At 40.6% G+C, this 21,033-nt stretch overlaps 1 protein-coding gene across 2 annotated transcripts; it reads left to right on the top strand.

Annotated features, from left to right (window-relative positions):
• The first annotated feature begins 4,661 nt into the window (after positions 1-4,661).
• Positions 4,662-20,172, top strand: chrna1 (cholinergic receptor, nicotinic, alpha 1 (muscle)). 2 transcript variants are annotated; one of them, XM_069658244.1, is made up of 11 exons: positions 4,662-4,825; positions 11,086-11,228; positions 16,278-16,322; positions 16,628-16,737; positions 16,842-17,037; positions 17,141-17,378; positions 17,496-17,719; positions 17,803-17,917; positions 18,774-18,898; positions 19,014-19,163; positions 19,261-20,172. In XM_069658244.1, exons 1-10 carry the CDS (start codon positions 4,771-4,773, stop codon positions 19,140-19,142), a joined length of 1,380 nt encoding a protein of 459 aa, XP_069514345.1. In that variant the 5' UTR covers positions 4,662-4,770; the 3' UTR covers positions 19,143-19,163; positions 19,261-20,172. The 2 variants fall into 2 exon arrangements, with proteins under 2 accessions (XP_069514345.1, XP_069514344.1); XM_069658243.1 differs by having other exon boundaries at positions 19,014-20,172.
• The last annotated feature ends 861 nt before the right edge of the window (positions 20,173-21,033 follow it).

The following is a 21,033-nucleotide window of genomic DNA, read 5'->3' as shown; positions in this document are numbered from 1 at the left end:
CATCTTTCAGCCAGCTGGAGAGTCCTGCTCCTTTTCATCTGAAAGCATTCAGAGTTTATCACAAAGCATCCTGGACCAAGTGAAATATTACTCCAACCTCCCCTACAGAGTTCATTCAACAACGTGGGAAATAAAATATACGTTTAAAAAAGATTGTTCTACAAAAACAACAAACAATGTAAAAATCAGGAGTTTAATGTTAGTGCTTGGACTCTTTCCAGTCCTGTAATGGGCCTGAATTATAGCTTCTAGTGTAAATAAAGTACCTAGCCAAACAGTGCAAGTCTTAGTGCCAAATTCAGATTTATTGTTTAGCTCTTGACATGTCTTTTCGTGAGGACAATATCAGATTCCAGTGTGAACTGGTCACCATGCCAATTTTATCAACATGTGCAGGAAAATAATGAAGACGTCATCATCAGCACGCTCCAACACATGGACGCTATGCAGCAGAACCCAGCTAATTTATTACCAGATGGTAACAGGAAAAAGGATGAGGAATAAGTATTACATTTTCATATTAAAGGGTTAGTTTGGTTTGTTTAAGTGGGGTTGTATGAGATACTTATCAATAGTAAGTAGACTACATACAGTGGATGCCGGTCAGCATGGCCCCGGTGTTTAGAAAGCAGCCGGAGTGCCGGCACGGAAACTAGGCTCTTTGCCTTGTCCACGCTGCTTTGTCCAGTTATAAGGACGTCTCAATTAAAAATCAATATCTGTATCGATTGTACGCTACATTTTCAGTAAGAATGCGTCTTTATTAGGTTTATTTGGTTAATATTGTTTAATAAGAAAAAACAATATTATGGAAACAACAAAGTAGCATTAACTGGTGGGGACCAGAGGATATTGTTTTCCTTCACGTGTCAATGTGTCAAGTGTGAAGCATAGCGAAACTTTAAATAATGAAAATGTCATCATCAGTTCAGTTATCCCCGTTCTCCGCGGGTAATATAGATCCTTATCTGAGGTTATATGTAAATGTAAACTTCTGGAACGTAACATTACGCATGTTAAGACACAGAACGAAACCGTGCAGGTACAGCATCACACCACGGAGCCTATGCATTCAGTTAGTGATGAATATAATATCCTAATTTCCTGCCAAGTCCGTTTTAAACTGCTGGTTTTGCAGCTAAAATGCTAATAAAATTAATTAGTCTATAGGTATTCATCACAGATTAAATCAATTAAATTTAATTAATTGGACAAATAGGCGACTAAAGTTATTTTGCTTCGTAGTACAGCCCTCAGTTCTGCTTTCAGTTGTTGCAAGCTTATTTGCATAGTGGGCGGGACTTTTCTGATTTAGACGTTTTTAATGAGGTAGAAGGAAGAGATGCCTAGGGAGGATTTTTACAAGGTAATTAAACATTTTGCAAAAATCAAGCAGAGCATTTTATATGTCTTACATGACTGGAGCTGGTCTTTAACGAGTACACTGACAGCAATAGTCAGATTTGAGACATTTCATTTTTTGTTACAATTTAACAGTTTGACTCTTGTGTGCAACATATAAACAGGAATTGTGTGCAGCCTGATTAATATCCTTCATTTAATTTGGCTTTCCTTTTTCTGTGACAGTTAGCTGCATTTATAAAGGATAAATGTCAGTTCAGACTAGAGGAGGCTTATTTTCCTCTCTCTGAAGGGCTGCCTTCATCATCACTGTGGTTGCATCCAAATCAACAATGTAAACAAGACAAACAGCATGCTTTTAACCTGAAAGATTTTTAAAGAATACATATGTGGCAGATTTGAGTCGAGCACACTGCAACAACCAAACAATCAAAAAGGTACTTCAACAAATGTTCCTTGTCATTTCTCCCTTAAGTCACGGCACCAGCTCATATCAGGTCGTTTTTTTTTAAACTGCTTTTAAATATACATCTTATCCTCAAGGAACAGTTTGCTCTGACCCTGACAAACATATATTCCAACATAACAACTTCCTCTAACAGCAAATGTAAATTAATCCCTCGTGATAAACAGACCAACTTCTTTGCAACTTCTCCTCCCAACTTACTCTTTTAACTTTGCAGATCAGCACCACGTCCTCGTCTGATTCTCCAAATCAATATGTTCCCAAAAGCATCCAGTCATGTTTTTAATCATGGCTGTTCATTTGCCTGTAGAATAAGTAGTTAAGAATAGACCGAACAGACCTGTCCCTCCAGGATATAATAAAACACAATATCTGAATGCATTAATTATTGTTACTGGTGTGTTGACAGTTCCCTGCAGAAAGCTCCCCTCTCGGACTGAATAACCTTTTCACTGCAAATAGATGAAGATTCACTCTAAAAGGAGAAATCTGCCAGTTCAAGGAGAAGACACTGTAAAATCAAAGAATAGATTTTTTAAAGACTTTCTAGTAATGCAAGGTGTTGATTGACAGCACCTCTGTGCTCTGGATTATCTGCAAATTAGATTAAAGATACAAAGATCAACTTTTGTTAATGATTTTAGGCCAGAATTGGAAGAATAACTGATTATCTACATGCTATTACTTCTTAAATTAGGCTTATGTACTAGACACAGGTGGTTTACATACCTCATCTAAGTGCTCTCTTATTCCCTTCAAAAATCAGTCTCAACTTTCACTGCAGGTATGAGGCACAAACGGAACAGAAACAGAGCGTGAGGAAGTTAAAACAAGCAGAGGCAGATGAGAACAGTGAGACAGACAGACAGACAGGTAGAGAAAACAGTTGGTGGCACAAGTACAGACTGGCAGAGAGAGAGGCATACCTTTGAGTGCCAGACAGACGGAGAAAAAGGCAAACGCTGAATCACACACACACATATCCATCCTAGAGTAGGACATAATGTCATCAAGCCCTGTGCCTTGTGCTGTGGTTTCCCAGTCTTGTACTGCCATCTAGTGGAGACACAAGTTAATTCAGATTCGTGTTCATTTTATTCAAAAATGTTGTGCACTGAGTGAATAACCAAGTCACACTTAAGTGACCTGTAATTTTTGATTCTTGTGAGCACAAGGCAAACCCTCATAAAGACCAAGTGACACATTAAGAGCTGCAAATGTCTAGACTGATAACAAGGATGAGCTTCATGTAGACATGGCCATTTATGTCATTATATTTGTTCCTGGTTTGATCCTTTAAGCTTTTGATCTGAGCTAAGCTTTCTCTACTGCTGGAAAATATACACTTTTTATTCTTTCACTTTCCTTTTGGAATGGTCACATGTATCACAAGTAGAGGTCTTCATAGGTCCAAAATGTTGTGCTGGAACCCAAAGAGACCCGAAAATGTACGACCAGGAACCAGGACCAGGAAAGTTAATTTTGTCCTACCTACTGTGACGTAGCCTTCTCCCCTGTGTCTGGCCGTGCTTATAATCCATCATCCTTGCCAAGAAAGTTTATAAAACGCTTCCAGGTTTTCTGTTATCCATGTTGTGTTTATAAAAACACTAATCCTAATCCACTAGTTATTTCAGAATAAAAGTTCCCTTGCTGACAAATGCGTGGCTCGTTTAGAAGCAGCATTGCCATTTTGTTGCATCTAGCATAATAAAGATAACTTTGACTATTTGTCCTTTTGCACCATGATAAAGATTACTCTTTGCCACGGCTGCTAACATTAGCATTACTAGTTCTCCATCATCCATGTTGTCCAAATCTGACCTGTGATCAGACCCTTCACCTCCTGAGCAATAGCAGCCGGAGCACTCGCTCGGCGAAGTCATTGGTGCCACCCTGTGGCCGAAGCTGCACTTTGCTTGCACTCTTTTATCATGAAAAGCGCTTTCCAATCACGGCTGGGTCTTCCAGGATCCACTCGGGTATTAGACATAATGTTGAACAGACCCGGAACCAGTTGATAGCAACATGGTTCAGGTCCCAGGTCCTAAGGTTCCGGTGGACCCCTGAAGTACGGTAATCACAAGCTATAAGTGCAAAAACCACCATCAAAACTTGCAAGCTTTACATTCTTCCAACAATTATTCACTTTGAATGAGTATAACAAGGAAAAAGTAACTACATAAATGGCACATGACGACGCAGTGAAACCTTAAACCTTCGTTGTCTTAGTGGCCAGTTGTTCTCTGACACACACAAACTGGTCAGTTTCCCGTCATGGCATGCATGCTGGCATGGTTGCGGGTACAGTGTGTGTTTGTGTGTTACGGGACAGTAGCATGTGTGGACATGCCTCTCATTCCAGCAGTGACAGCTCTCAGCTGTCTTCCTGTCTGCCTCCACGTCCCCGTCTCTGTTCCTGTCTCCGTTCCCTAAGCTGTCCATCTGTTTGCCTTTCCTCCTTTCCCCTTATCTGTCTGTCTGTCTCTCACTACCTTCTGCTTGTTTATCCTCCTGATATAAGACACTATACTTTAGCCATTACCCTAAGAAACACTTCCACGTGTCTGAGAAATGATGACAGCGTTGATTTGTGTATATTCAACACACACACGCACACATAACACTCCCAGCTGTCTCCTGTGCCTTGAAGTGTGCTGAGAGGTGGGGGATGATGTTGGGTGGGGGAGGTGGAACGGAGAAACCAGAGCTCAGAGTTCACTTACTGGCCAATTCACCTTCCCACCACTCACTTCGACTCCACAGTGACGGCTTCAGCTTCAGCACATGCAGTGAGACGGCTACAGCTTTAGTACATACAGCATGTCTTTCATGTAAAGTCAGTTAGTAGGTTAGCTTGCCCCCTGCTAACTTTTTAACAACACATTGTTGAACGGATGCTGTAGATTTCAGGGCTGTTCTCATAAACATCTGCTGAAGATATGAACCTCTCCAAGGTGCAGATCTTCCTGGTATGGATTCTCAGTGCCTTCTCTGGTAAGTCTCCCTGTGCTGTGTGTACGTGTGTATTTGGTGTTCTTCAGCCTTCCCTGGGTCCAGAAAACTTCTCAATTCAGAGGTAAATCTGTTCAAATTTCCTGAGAACAAACTAAAACATGTGTTACTACGCCATCAGAGGGATTAGCCTGTTGTTTCCACAGGTACTAATTAAATCTCACCAACTTAAGCTTTTAGAAAAAAATATTTTTATGAAAGCCATTATCATAAGTTATATTTTCAACAAAGGAAGTGTGTCATACATATTTGAGAGAAGTGCGTTGCTTGTTGCTAAATTCAACTTCTCTGTGGTTAGTATCTCTCCAGAGACAGTATTAGTATGTTGAGTGGTTGTGCTCTGAAACAGGAGACAGCTTCCTGACACATGGCCCGAGAACAACAAAATAGAGACACTTCACTCTTGGGGGGTAGTTTATGAATAAAATCCTCTATCATGGAGTTCTATGTTACAATAGTATATACTCGAGGTGGGACCAAATATCGATATCGCAATGAGTGGTCGACCGATATGGGTTTTGCAATGGCTGATGACGATATTTAGAGAGCAGGGTGGTCGATGGCCGATATGAGGCTGATATCATGCTGTTGCTGTTTTTCGCATTTGATAAAATACAATAATTTAATGATAATAACAAATTACACACAAAATTGCTAAACTTGAATGAACATTTATTTAACGCTGTTTTCTGCATTATCTGCAGGTAAAAATATATGTACTTAATAAATGTCCACTGGTAATCAAAAAACTGAACTTGTAAACTTGTTGAGCCGTGTAAAAAAAAATTAAATGAATGAAAACTAAAGTTTTAGTGCACTTGAGAGAGAAAGAAAATTCGTAAACTTACATAAAAAATACAAAATATTGTTATTGATTATTAGTGTTGTGAGTTACCCTGCGATTCCCACCCCTAATATATACTGTATGGTACTTTTGTGGGGGGAAAACAGTTAGACATTTACCTAGATTTAGTTTATGCAGTAATTTAAACAGCTGATGAATCAAAGATTTACGGTGACACAAAAATCATCCAATCCAGCCATAAAGCATACCTTCTCATTTGAATGCAACATTACCCACAATGGTCTAACATAACCAGAAATACAGTATAAAACAGATAGCAAACCAAAGTCTAAACAGAATTAGCAAGGGGGCAAAAATCAACTCAAGTAAGAAGTATTATTCTTATACACCTCTGAATTGAAGTGTATTTTCATATTGGCCCCCCTACATATATGTGAAGCAACATCTGAGCAGTCAACAACTGTATCTTTGTTATTCCTACAGGTGCTCTGCACAGAAAGAAATTTACAGTATGTTAGCATTTGTCCTTCAGAAAAACGGCAGCTCAGCATTGTTAGCATTGCCTGCTGCATTCATATTTAAGGCATTTACTGTAGCTGAGTGATTTATATGTATCGGTAAGTAGGTATGAGTTAACTGTCTTTGTTCAAGGACACTTGGACAGGACACATACTTGTAGATGCACATGCTGTCTCTTGGGGGGTGTTAAACTTGTGACCTTTCAAACACTGGACAGTCTTAACAACCAGGCCCCTGCTTCCAAAAACCTGCAACACAGATTTGTACTTAGTTTTTTCCCATAAAGTACATGGTCTACTTATCATCCACTGATCCCACTACATAAATAAAGTACACATTAATTACATGCTCATGTATGTACAGTGTACTTTGAATAGAAGACAGTCATTTTAACATAATGTGACTTTATCTGATAAGCAGCATGAAGCAAATAAACCAATCATGACTAAGTGACTAAAAACATCTACTTATCATATAACATGATCCACTTGAAGAACATATGATTTCAGATGAGCTGAAAATAAAATGAGACACAGAGAAGCAAGAAACCAGCGTCTCATTTGTTACTTATTTTAAAGAAAACCCTCGAACACCATTCGGCTTGTGTGCCCTGTTGTTATGGTTGTCTGTGAGGCTTTCTCCTCAAGGAAGTTGGCCTTGTGGATAATGCATGCATGTTACCCAGCCTGGCAGGTTTCTTGTTGGTTGTAATTCCATCTTGTGTGTCAGAGTTAAAGTACAACACAGACAGACATACAGAGAAGCCCATGCTTTCCATGTGTTGTAAAGTGACAATAGTGAGCAGAAAGTCAAGATAAGGTGTGGCGCCTGTCTTTTTCACTTGTTTATTAGTTAGCTAGTTCACAGCTACGACGCTGAGCAAGGCTAAAGCCACCTGAATCAGAAACCAGTCTCCCAGCTATGGTTGAGAGGATCAAAGCCTTTCAGATTTTCAGTTTTAGGAGGCTAATTATTGCAGTACATGGAACATAGAACAGTATCAAAGAGGCTAACATAAAATGGCTGGTAGATAATTGTAATTATAACTACACGTTTTCATTTAATTGCAAATCTATTTTATGCAATTGGTGTGTTCATCATTGGAGCCTTCCTTATATTAAGCCTACCTGATATTTGATACGATGTTCAGTGTTAATCTTTGATTTCTTTCTATATAAAGCATTCAGTGTCTGCAGAGAGATTATCAGTCTTTTCATTTATTTCCCTTCCAAGTCAGTGATTTGGGTACTGACATATTTTATGAAACACACTGGTGACAAATTGATATGAATGCCAGATAGAGGTAGCATGTCAGGATGAAAGGATGCAGCCTGTAAGCCACCAGTTGAATGTATTCCTGTATGTATTCCTGGATGTTACAAACAAGCTGGAGGTTGTATGTCAGTAAATCAAACAACTCATCCCAGCCTCAAACATGATTGTTTTGTCTCAGGATAGATAAATGAAGATCTTCAGATAAAATAACTGTATAACTACATCACACTGTGACCTTTCATACCACTCTTTGTAAGAGCAAGTGCCATTTTTAGTAAAGCTGTGGTATCTTATTTTTAGATTTAACATCTTGAGTAGTTTATTCAATTCATAGTGACAAGGTCAGGTCAGCTTATGTTTGAAGAGAAAACATCTCTCTAGAGTCATTATTATTATTATTTTATGTACTGTATGAATAATGAATAAAATCAGACTGCCGTACAACTAATGCAGTTTAAAGTGATTCATATACAAGAAAGAATAATTAAGGGCCTGTGTCCATTAACGGCATTTTTTGCTCTGGCAGTGCCCATGACCTCAATTTCAGAGCACTACTCACCATCGTAAAGTGTGTTTTAAAATTGCTTTGTATGCTTAATATTTGCTTTAATTCAATTAAATTTAACAAAGAAAACATAAAAACGATGGAAATGAATAGTTACTTGGCTTTGGCAGCAGCTCTACACCTGGAAACTCGACCCTTGAAAAAACTAAACTTTACGCTCCTCCTCCGCCATGCTATCTGAAGTCCCGCCCCTTCTTGATTTTGATTAGTCAGTGAGGAAGAAGTGATATTGATGAGTGCAGCAACAAAAAAACAGCTGACACCGAAGGCATTTTTGCACTGAGGACGCTGCGCGCCGTAAACGCTGAACTGCACTGGTTTTGTATAGAAAATAGGTGCTGCCAGCGAAAAAAACGCTGTTAGTGGACACAGGCCCTTACTGCTCAGAAAAGATCAAGAATATGTCATAGCTGAATTCACAAGAATGTTTCTTTGCCAATTTTACAATACTTGTCCTGTGGTCTTTGGAAAGAAACAACTCAAAGCATGTTAAAAGATGTCAGATTTGGCTGTGCTTGTTTCACATAATTTCGTAAAGTCTGGTGAGACAGCATTCAGTTCTTTATACAGCGAAAGATAAAGTCTGTTTACTCGTCTTAGACTTGATCGGACACAATATTCTTTTAAAACCAAACTTGCATTTGTTTTGAATGCTTTTATGTGTATATGCAAGAATGTCTTATTTGTCATTCATGTTTTAGTGAATGCAACAATTCCTGCTGATTCAGACCTGCCCAAATCTAGTCAATGTAACAGTGGGCATAATTCACATTCCTCAACAGCATTTTCCCAGCATATCATGTGACTAAAGAAACTTGCTTCATGCTCACAAAAGCATCATGGACTGTCAAAATAATCTCCAGATCCACACTTCTGTTACTTTTCAGCTCAGTCGTGGCAGAAAACGGAAAGAGCCTTTGCTGTATTATTTTGCAGTGGTAGTTCAGTATCATGCGGAAATTGAGAATGGGCAATGATTGACAGCTCCAAGTGGCTGCTCTGTCCCGCCTCCAATCTATTTTTGTATGTGGACAGATCAAAGCTAGCAGGATGGACAACAGACAAGGAGCAGGCAGCCAGCGACAGATCAAGACGATGGCAGAAAGCCAGTGAAGCAACCATCAGCACTGTACACAAAAACACTTCACTCCTCATTCACCATGTTTGTAAAAGATCCTGAAAAAGCCCTGAAAGGGAACCAAACTGCCAGCCAGTGCCTATGTGTTTTTGCTCTGTGTGTGCGTGTGTGTGTGTCATCTGCTCTTGCTGGCTAAATGAAACAAGATCCTCGCCTGCTCAGTTCAGGCTGAGTGCGGATCGCCAGCACATACCAGGAATAACATGCAAAGGATGTAACTCGGCAAAAAACCTGGCGAGCAGCACTATGCTTATCTGCTGGGTCATATTGTAACCAAATTATGTGACCTGTTTTCTGTGATTACATAAACAAAGGTGATGCAATCGTCCACTTGAAGTACCTAGTATATAGCATATGATGATGGGGAGATAAAGACAGTCAAGTTTTGTGTTTAGGTAGTTTGCCAACACACTGGATGCTGTGAAAGTATAGATATGTATACTGAGGAATTAGCTTGAGGTTTGAAGTCCTTTTCCATGTTAGAAGTGCATCCAACCACACAGAAACTTTTGGGCACTTTTATGGCATTTGCTCGCAGAAGAAAGTGGCAAGTTGGCACATTCACACACAAAAAAAGTCAATAGAGAGCCTTGAATTATTTTACCCTCTGGTGTGGGCAGGACTTAAACGCACTCCGTCTCTAGGGCTGTCACTTCTCAACCGAAATTCGATGTATCGTTTGAACCTGGTGAAATATGTTCTGCTCCAGGGCCAAAGCTGTAGCTAGCTTCAGGCCTAACACTTTAATAGGCCAGCAGCATTCCTAAACTGTACATTAGTTCTGTTGTTCATACAGTTACCAATCACTCATTTCTCTGCTCTTCCGGTCCCCGACACTTCACGTAACTTGTGCACACACACTTACGTTCTCTCTCACTCGCTCTACCACCCCACTCTCGCACACTTGGCTCTTCCCAAAACAGAGCTACACTTGTAGTATGACATCCCGACAACAAGAACGCACCTCAGAAGCGCACTTGATTTGAGTGACAGCCCTAGTCTCTATTGCAATAGCCATCCACAACTTTTAATAACAGCTTCCTACACAGGTCAGCTGTACCTACAGACACACTCAATGCAGTGCTTCCTAACACCCCGTTGGGAGCAGACAGGCTGACTATGAGTTACAAAATAATGAATAAATTGATGATTCTGTCTCTAGTTCATCAGAAACTAACAAGCAGATAAAGGCTATAGGGATCTGTACTGCTTGTTTGTGGAGCATATCCCAAAGGCATAGCATAATTTATGGGCTAAAAGTCTGCTAGCTTGAATCACCTTTGAATAAAGAGGTGTTAAAAGCAGGTTAACTGTTCTGAACTCTAACTGGTCCAGACTTAATGTCGAGTGGATTGTCCGCAGCTGGTTTTCCCAAACACCCTCTTAGCACTCAGATTAGGTTCGCTCCAAAGACTTATACAGAAACAGTTGATCGCAGCGCTTACACAGCTCTTGGGACATGCAGTGCCAAGGCTTTTCACCAATATGGAATGCAAGTCACTTGACTGCTGTTACTGTAGATCTGTCTGCATGTGCCGCTTCTGCCTCGCTCTCGTCTGATAACTCCTCTCTCTGAGTAACATTAAAAAGGTTTTAGGCTGCTGGTAGTAAGCCAGGGAAATGTTTGGTGTGTGAATCACAGTAAAACACAATGTGCTGCCTACCCTCTTGCTTCAGCTGTGATTTCAGTTCTGGTGTGAACACACTGCTGGGGACGAAGGTGTCAGGTGGGTATGGCAACACTCACTGTGTGCCGCAGCAAAGGGAGCCGAAAATAAAAATGTGTTCTGAATGTGTGAAGCGGAGTTTGTGTACAGCATAAATCACATGTTGTAACTGATCCCTAACCTGTCAGACTGTGTTTTGCTACACACTCTTTACTACAAAAAAATCTCCTGACTCCCTGACAAATTTGTTGTGTATGCCTGTGTGTGTCCTAGGTCGAGTACTCTGCTCTGAAGATGAGACTCGTCTGGTGCATGACCTGTTTACCAGTTACAACAAGGTGGTTCGTCCTGTTAACCACTTCAGTGAAGCCGTAGTGGTCACTGTGGGACTGCAGCTGATCCAACTCATCAGTGTGGTAAGGAAGAGAGAAGAGTCAGTATTGGCAAAAGCAGAAAAACATTTTTTTAAAATCAATTACTTAGTTACATTTGCCTGGCAGTATGCTCAAAACTAGGGATGGGCATTTCCAGTAATCTCAATATTCGAGTAATCTAATTACCTCATGAACAAGTAATCGAGTACTCGCAAATATTTTTTTAACGTAAAAAAAAAACATGTCGCGGGAGCTGTTTAGCTCAGTTGGTAGAGCAGGCGCCCGATGTATAGAGGCTACAGTCCTCTTCGCACTGATCGCAGGTTCTACTCCCGGTCTGCCAATCATTTGGTGCATGTCATCCCCCACTCTCTACTCCAAACATTTCCTGTCTTTCTTCAGGTGTCCAATAAATAAAGCCAAAGGCCAAAAAATGTATCTTTAAAAAAAAAAAAACACGTCGGATACGGACCTCCCGGCCCGGAAATAGTAGGCTACATGCCTGTAAGAGAACATCACTATCTAACACTTTCACATTAATATAAATTAATTGCCAACAATAGAGAGCAAGTGCGATTTCACTGAAGAACTTTATCAGACCCTTCAATTAACGTTGTTACATTCCGCTGTCAAACGTCACAGTGGTAGCGGACTGTATGGACTTCTGTTCTGAGCTGCTTCACACGTAACTCACATTTTTTCCACTCTCGTAGCTGCTGTCCAGCGTGATGGTGGCTTGTAGTCTGGTTCAACAAACGTCATCAGCTCACGGAAGCCTTCTCCTTCCACAACACTTAATGGGAGCATATCTCCAGTCACCATGTCCATTACTAGCAGGCTAATGTTCTCTGTTCTGGTATTATCACAACGGCGTGTGCCAACAGGGCTAGCAAATGATGTGATGCGAGACTGCCTGTTGTGTGTCTCCGCTGGCTTCTCCTTGTGCGTTAAGCGCGTGTGGTTAAGCATCAAACTAGTATTTTTATGATATAAGTTTAACACCACATATCTTCGCAGAACGTTATCGTCGTCTTTTTTGTCAAAGTACTTCCAGATATCTCTTTTCACTTGAGGCTTCCTCAAAATACTAATGTGTCATTGTGAAGACCATCTGTGACTCTATGTCAGCATTTACACAGAGAAAGGAATTGTCTTTGCGGTAATTTAGCAACTCTTTGACTGCATTTTTAAAAACCCTGTCAGTCAATTCAAGAAGGAGGTATCGACCCAGTAATGTAAAAAAGTAAATAAAGAACTTTTTCCACAAAACATCTTCCATTTCTTTGTAACCTCGTCTCATCAGCGGCGCATTCAAGAAACAAAGTGCAGTTCTTTAAAGTGGCCAAATATAGACAGAAGGTCACAAGCTTTTACACAATGTGATGGCGAGGCTACCAAAATATTGAACAGAAATTTGGGCAGTGGAGGCAAACTGCACAGACCAAGACTTCTCTATTCACATAAATCCAGTAATAATGACAAGCTGAAAGAAACCTAACCACAAAAGACTGCCACCTTTAAGTTACGCCCTTTCATAGGCTCGGCGGCCTTATTATGGGGTCTGCTACCCAAACAACCACAGTACAAACAAGCATGGGTTCACCGATGGCACGGCGGCCACAAAACACAAGCACAATTAACGAAAAAAAGACAAAAAAGAATAGCTCTTACTTTTCGTAGCTCTCCTTCTGCGCCTTTAGCTAACTCTACTGGTCTGCAAGGATGACAAACACGGCTGAAATTCGCTCCGTACGAGTCCTCAGATGATAACCAGTGCTGGCTCGGTGGCTGGGACTGTAACCACGAACATCTAGGATCCTGGGTTCGATTCCTGGACAAGACAGTGCCTTCTGTTTGCAGTTTTCATGTTTGCATGGTCAAATACACAAGGAAACTGAAACCTTATCAGTCACTACAGAGAGGATGGTCTTATTTACTGGCAAAGTGAAATACAACAAAACATATTCAACAACATCTTGTATTTCATTTTATGCAACTGCTCTGTAAAAAACTCAAGAAACAAGATGCAGTTTAGTGAATCTGTCAGATTCAGAAAGAAGATCACAAGCTTTTACATCATGCGAGGGCAAGGCAGCCAAAACATCGCACAACCAACATAAATTAGGGCTGTGTACTGTACAGACCAAGGCTACTACTCACACAGTCATCAACAATGCAACAAGGTTACAGTGACCTGACCACAAAAGTAAGTCCTCTTCAGGTAACACCATAACTTCATAGGCGCAGCGGCCATACATTCGTGCAGTATGGCACCCATACTATAAAACCAGTATAACAACAAGTGAACTCAGCGATGGCACGGCGGCCACAAAACACAAGCACAATGCAAATTAAAATGAATAGCTCTTACTGTTCGAAGCTCTCCTTCTGCGTCTTCAGCTAGCTCCACCGGTCTGCAAGGATGGATCCCAGGTTTGATTCCCAGCCTAAACAGCAGCTCTTGTTTGGAGGTTTCATGTTTGCATACTCGTGTATGGAAGAAATCATTTTTATTTCTAGTATTTACTTGTACTCAACTATGTCAAGTAAATGTACCTGCCTCAATAAAACACTTTGTAAGAAACTGTCAATCCTTGGGGCATGTGCAGTGCACACATTTTAAAATACAGCTTATTAGGAAAAGAACACAATTATAACATTTAAAAACATCTAATTGCATCACACAACCCTAATTGGGTAAGTTCATTCAACAGTAGACAAGCGATTTGAAGGGTTGTAAAAATGGTCCTCTATGCCATATTTTGAAGAGCAAGTAACAGCATCATTCGATCACAACAACCATAAAAGGGAACAATGCTGCTGTTTTGCCTAAGGTTAAATAGGGGATTTATCAAATCAAAACATTAAAAAATAGATGAAAACATTCTCATTTATTTAGTCAAAACTATGGATCACAAAAAGTAGAGCTATACCATATCATATGCCACTCTCCTTGGTGCTGAAATACAGCTGCTGCCAATACAGAAAGGATGCCATTTAACAATTAACATTAACATTAACAAGCTTTTCCACAATGCAATAGCAAGGCAGCCAAAATAATGCACAACAGACACATTTGGGCACACAAACCGCATAGACCACAAACTCACATAAATATAGTAACAATGACAAGCTGACAGAAACCTGAGCAAAATAGACTGTCACCTAGAGGTTATACTCTTACTTTATAGGCTTGGCGGCCATATGTTTGTGGGGTCTGCCACCCATACTATAAAACCAAGGTAACACCAAGCCTGTTAACGGTGATGGCACGGCGGCCACAAAACAAATAAAAGATGAATGCTCCTACTGTTCGTAGCTCTCCTTCTGCGTCTTTAGCTAGCTTGTCCGGTCTACAAAGATGATGACCACAGTTGAAATCCACTCCTGATGAGTCCTCAGATGACAACAGGGATGGCTTGGTGGCTGGCACTGTAACCAAGATGGATACTGAATTCAATTCCGGGCCAAAACAGCACCTTCTACTAACTAACTAAAAATTAAACAGGGTATCCAGTGAACCCAACAATAGCCAAATTATATGAAGGGACGGAAAAATGGCTCTCCACCAAAGCTGCACAATACAGTTCATAGTAATAGCAAAATAAGCATTTGCAATAAACACATTGCAAAGGTCGGAATTCATTGCATTGAAAAGGAAAATTATTTTATGCAAACAAGCCATGCTTTCTCAATAAGCATGCAAAATATATTAGATTGTATAAAAGACAGACGACATGACAGCTCCCTGGTGACTGGCTGCAAGTGTTTATTTCTCTAAAAAGTTAAGTTTTGATTAGTAATTTGATGTTATTAAAAGGGTCTAACGCCATGATTGAAAAATAAGCGCAGAGCAGAGGGATATTGCACAAAACCTAGATAAGCCGAAGTGTACCACTGTTAAATTGTGAAAATTAACAGTTGTATACTTACGCGCACTTATCCGAATTACATCTTGATAATGTGACATCCGAATTACACCTGGTTTGACATTGTCGCTCCTCCTCATACTGGCTTGGCGGACCTGCAACGAATTAAGCCAGGATGCACTGATACGACGCGGTCAAGCATCGCTTTTCCAGTCGTCCTGAATTCTGCGTTTTTGCAACAGCCCCCGCTTAGGAGCGCATCTCGATAGGTAGCACTACTCGATAGAACACCGTTTAAAGTTTACGTCCCAATTCAATAGGCTCGGCGGCCACATCTTTGTAGTTAATGCTGCCCGCAATTAAATTGACAGCGTGATGGCACGATAGCCACAAAACACAAGCCCAATGCTTATAAAAATAAGCAACTCTTACTGTCCGTAGATCTCGATGTGTGTCTTTAGCTAGCTCACCGGTCTGCAAGTCGCACACTGGCTCGTTGGTTGGCACTGTAGCTGCGAACATCCTGGGTTCGATTCCTCAGACGAGACAGCGCCTTCTCTTAATGTTTTCATGTTTGCATACTTGTGTGTTGGACAATATTTCTTATGTGGTACTTATTAGCCTACTGCTTTTTTAAAGCTCAAAATGCCCTCTTCTCCTCTCTGACGGGCAGCAAACATCAACAAGCTCCCACAAGTTGTCAACAGTGAAGCAGAGTAAACGTTTGCTAGCTTAAGCCTAAAATCGCAAACCAGTTGTTCGTCCACACAAGTCGGCTAACTAAGAGTTAGCCTGTAGTCCGTTGCAACCGTTTACATACATTTGACGTTACTGGCATGTTTAAACGGTAAGGCGTCGGAGTGCAAGTCCATAAAGCTTTATTTGACTTGAAAAGAGACTTTGAAGCTAACTTTTTCCAAACATGTCCGTTTGTTCGACGGTGAATACGCACGGTCAATGAGGAATCCAAGAGCGCGAGGCGTTCAAGGCGTCGTCATTTCTAGACTTCTATCCAACCTAAGAAATGTAGGAAAATGTTTGCCTCTGATTTTCTTTGGACCTTAAAATGTATGCGGTTATCTTTTTACTCTTCTAATCATTAAATTACATAGAGACGCTGTAAAATATTTTGAGGAAATGTTTACAAGCATACAATCTGCATTTTGTTTTGTCATCTCTCCAAAAATGTACTTACTTCTGACTCTTTTCCTGCATTTCAAAGGATGAAGTTAACCAGATTGTGACAAGTAATGTCCGTCTCAGACAGGTAAATATACTTAACCTGATAACAATGATGCAAATGGGTTTTTGATAATTTCGTTTGATATACAAATGCTACTTCCACCATGATTTTTTGTACAGAGTGGTTTCATCTAAATTAGATCTGACATATAAATTAGGGAGGATCCAGGACACTCATGGTGGCAACATAATTTTGTGTTTGCTCTGTTACAACTTGTATTTTCCCAATGTACGAAGTGAATAGGAATTGAATAAGTGCATTTTTTTAATGTACTTACCTGTATATAGTGCTGTACTATATGGTCTAAAGTTTTTACATTTTTACCTCAGCAATGGCTCGATGTGAATCTGAAGTGGAACCCGGATAATTATGGAGGCATCAGAAAAATCAGAGCCCCTTCAACTGACATATGGAAACCTGACCTGGTGCTATACAACAAGTAAACGCATATTCTCTATCTCTTTGTTGTGTACTCAAGCACACACCTACATTGAGCACTAAACGTCTCACGCCCTTCCTCCCCTCTGTCTTCCTCCTCTGCAGTGCTGACGGTGACTTTGCCATCATCCATGAGACAAAAGTCCTGCTGGAGCACACGGGGTTGATAACATGGAACCCTCCAGCCATCTTTAAGAGTTACTGTGAAATTATTGTCCTCCATTTCCCCTTTGACCTGCAGAACTGTAGCATGAAACTGGGCACCTGGACATACGATGGACTGCTGGTCGTCATCAACCCAGTGAGTGTGAATAATTACAGTTATGATGACAGATTAGTTTTATGGATAGTGATAAAGAGAGGTGTCTGTTGCAGTACATTATTCTCTACCTTCTGTTTAATAGGACAGTGATCGGCCTGACCTCAGTAACTTCATGGAGTCAGGTGAATGGGTGTTAAAGGACTCCAGGAACTGGAAACACTGGGTTTACTACACCTGTTGTCCCGACACACCGTACCTTGACATCACTTACCATTTCCTGATGCTGCGACTGCCTCTCTACTTCATTGTCAACGTCATCATTCCCTGCATGCTGTTCTCTTTTCTCACTGGACTGGTCTTTTACCTTCCAACTGACTCCGGTAAATACATCCTGCTGGGATTAGGAGCGCATAGAAACTTGAAATGTGAAGCTTATGACATGTGATGTTAACATCACCATAATGTCTGTCTTTGTGTGTCCATCGCTCTGTCTCCAGGTGAAAAGATGACCCTGTCCATCTCTGTCCTGCTGTCTCTGACTGTCTTCCTGCTGGTTATCGTGGAGCTGATCCCCTCCACCTCCAGCGCTGTACCTCTCATAGGGAAATACATGCTCTTCACAATGGTGTTTGTCATCGCCTCCATCATCATCACCGTCATCGTTATCAACACACATCACCGCTCGCCCAGCACACACACCATGCCAGCCTGGATCCGCAAGGTTCATCTTCAGCTACCTGTGATACTTGAAAGGAATGCCATGTTTGTGTACCTGAATGAAAAAATAATCCATCTGTCTCTCAGGTCTTTATTGAAACCATTCCCAACATGATGTTCTTCTCAACAATGAAGCGTCCCAGCCAGGAGATCCGGCAGAAGAGGTTGTTCCCTACTGACATGGACATCTCGGACATCTCAGGCAAGGCTACAACTAAATAACCAATACTACAAACATGATAACACAGGACAAGTGATGCTTGATTTGTTTAACATGAGGGTGTTACTGTCAATGGAAAAGTTTTACTTACTGACTCTAGATTTGAAGGAACACTACTTAAAACTGTCAGTAAAAATGGTCATTAAAGGGGCCACATCTTTTGAATGGTTATTCTCATATTGTGCATGGGTTTCACATTTTTGGGTGTTTATTGTTCACAGTGAAAAAGTGAAAACTGCATAATTCCGTGTTTTTCCAGAATGACATTTTTAAAAAGGTTGCCTCTGAAATGGGCCGTTCAGAACAGCTGCAGGTTTCTAAGTAGAACCTTGCTTTTGCTGAAATCGACCAATCGTCATTCACCGTCATTCACCTGAGGCTGCCTCTTTGCATTAGCTTGTAGTCAAGTTGTCAAGATTTTAACGTACCATTCTGACACCTCCTGGCGATTTCAGCTCGTACATATAAGGCCGAATAATCGATCCTAGAGCAGCCATGTTTCCTACAACTTTGGAGTGACAGTGCAGTGTGGCAGCTCCCCCACGTGGGACCACACACGTGGAGGAGGGGCTATGCAGTCACTCCAAATACTGTTAGTCAATCGTGGCTAAGGTCTGATCTTTGAATGACAAAACGGCTTGTTTGTTTCAGGAGGAAAGAGAGGCTCTGAAAAATAATTTTATTAAAATATGTATACAATTTTTGAAACAAACTTTACCAACATGATTCAAAAACACATTAGCAATTATAGAAAATTCATTGCATGGCTAAATTTGTCCCCTTTAATCTTTATATGTATCGACAAAACTTTAACCTATCCCTGCTTTCTCCTCTCCAGGTAACCCCACCCCTACCAGTGTCACCTATCAGTCTCCCATCGCTAAAAACCCTGATGTCCGCAGTGCCATTGAAGGGGTGAAGTACATCGCTGAGACCATGAAATCCGACGAGGAATCTAACAATGTAAGACAATGCCTGCATGAATAATGGATACAAGTGCATTCACCTGTATAAGTTAAAAACATTCAGATACACAGGTGTAAGTTTCTCACTTTCTCACTTCTTCATGTCGTTCCAGGCTGCAGAGGAGTGGAAGTTCGTGGCCATGGTTTTGGACCACATCCTGCTCTGTGTGTTCATGGCTGTGTGCATCATCGGGACGCTTGCCGTCTTTGCGGGGAGACTCATCGAGCTCAACACGCTGTAGAGGCCTGACCTATGAAGGGATGTATGTGTTTTTTATAAGGATAGATGTCACACATGGAGATGCATTAGTCACCTGTTCATCGTGGACTTTTTCATGTTGTGTTTGTTCTCTCAAACAGACACAGCTCGGGTTGAGTTGCAAAGAGCTCTCACTGACTGAGACTGAGGGAAATCCAGGCGTCTTTAAGGCATGAGTCTTGTGATCTCGATGGGTCATACTTGAAGTTTTTTTGCTAATAACATTTTTTTGTTTTAGTTTTTCTACTCTTTTGTTGCTGCAATTTAGTCTGAAGGGCTCTGTGAGTGTATTTTTATTATTCTCATGTATAAGCCATAACAACAGTGTTATCATTTTTTGGCAGCTTGTTTTAAAGTGTTTATTAGGAGGATGACATTTATATTCAATAAAAACTTAAATGTCCACTGTTTATGGACTGAGAATGGATGCTGTACATTTTGAGTTGACAGAAGTTTTAAGTGTCTAGTTTAGGTTGTTCTAAACAGAGCTACTCACTGTTTTTCAGTCCAGAAACCTGAATCTGGTGGATGACTGTCTTTGTCCCTGAGTGCAGGCAAGATATTTTCCTGGCTGGAAGGTTTATTGTTTCTTTTTGCCTGACACTCTTTTAACTTATACACTTTACATTTATGAGTTAGGGTAGTGAATTGTGTAAATATTCATGGGCTAGTGGCAAGTTTGCTTTGTCACCGAGGCATGTAAGTTCTCCTTAACTCTTTGTACAGTATCATGGGAACTTGTTACTTTTGAATGTTGTTTTTCCAGACACATTGAAGGACCGCGGGTGAGAATGAGTTGTACAGTTTTTGATAGCTGTAAGTATAATTACTTATAAAAACAACAGTGACAAAGCAAAGTAAGATTGTTAATAGATGTGAATAATTCCATGAAAATGTAAAGGTGAAACATCACAGCTGCAGTGTTGCTACCTGTGTTTACAGCAACCAGATGAAGGCAACTTGATTTATTTTGCAGCTGTGATTCCTTATGACAGAAACCTATATGTAGTTGGGTGTATTAATACATTAAAGTTCTGCTGTCATCACTATTTATTGTGTTTTTTATATCTGCCATTATGCATCTTTGGAATAGAGTGACAAATAAAAAAGTGTTAATTTTACGTCATGTAATCTTTGTTATTAAAGTTACATTGTTAAATACAGCTCAGATTCCACTGACAGAATTTATCGGAGTAATTGAATCACTTTTTTTTTATCATTAAAGGAGCAGTTCACCCCTGGAAAAAGCCACTGTCAGTCAAAGCTGGTGTTTTCTGTAATCAATAGACGCAATAATATTTCGAATTGGCGCCATAGCTGTGGAGAAAGTTGTACAAACAGCTTGTGGTTTCGCCCATTCTACATTCCTAAAAGCCCCAGCATGCATTGCACCCCTCCCTCTGAAAGGAACAGCCAAGCAAGAGACACTGGAGTGAAATACCGTTTTGGCTGCAGGCAATGGCTCAGAGCGGTACAGAATCCGAAATGCGACAAGAATATACCGGTGGATCGTCTAAAAAATCTTCATGTCTGACGTCTACATTTCAAACCTGATGATCTGAACGAGACATGACATCAGAGGTGGGCGTCCTAGATTGAGAAAGTGTAGTTTAGCAAGCTGCCTGGCTCCTGGTTTTCCAGGGCTCATTGGAGAAGCAGGTAGTGTCCTCTAAAGGCACAGAACCAAATTGCATTTTTCTTTTCTACCATAATGGCATTAGCTCCCCATAATAGCATGATAGGACTGAGGTTGAAAATAGGCGAAATGGCTCTTTAATTCTATTTAGCTGGCCTTTAACCTAGTTGTGATTGTGCACTTTGTGGGTCATTTCTTTGACAAACCACTTATTTCTAGTATGTAGTTTTGTGGCCCC

This window comes from Semicossyphus pulcher, unplaced genomic scaffold (genome assembly GCF_022749685.1).
Source record: "Semicossyphus pulcher isolate SPU_LCO1_2020_fin unplaced genomic scaffold, fSemPul1.0.p SCAF_12, whole genome shotgun sequence".
NCBI classification, from domain to species: Eukaryota; Metazoa; Chordata; class Actinopteri; order Labriformes; family Labridae; genus Semicossyphus; species Semicossyphus pulcher.
Note: the sequence above shows the minus strand (reverse complement) of the source record. Positions and strands in the feature narration are given on the sequence as shown.

What these genes read in the sequence shown, in the direction of transcription:
- chrna1 (XM_069658244.1), top strand. Translation starts at nt 4,771, where the DNA reads ATGAACCTCTCCAAGGTGCAGATCTTCCTGGTATGGATTCTCAGTGCC. An exon ending in GTAATGTCCGTCTCAGACAG is followed by an intron (nt 16,323 to 16,627) that starts GTAAATATACTT and finishes TTTTTACCTCAG; the next exon opens with CAATGGCTCGATGTGAATCT. An exon ending in GACCTGGTGCTATACAACAA is followed by an intron (nt 16,738 to 16,841) that starts GTAAACGCATAT and finishes CCTCCTCTGCAG; the next exon opens with TGCTGACGGTGACTTTGCCA.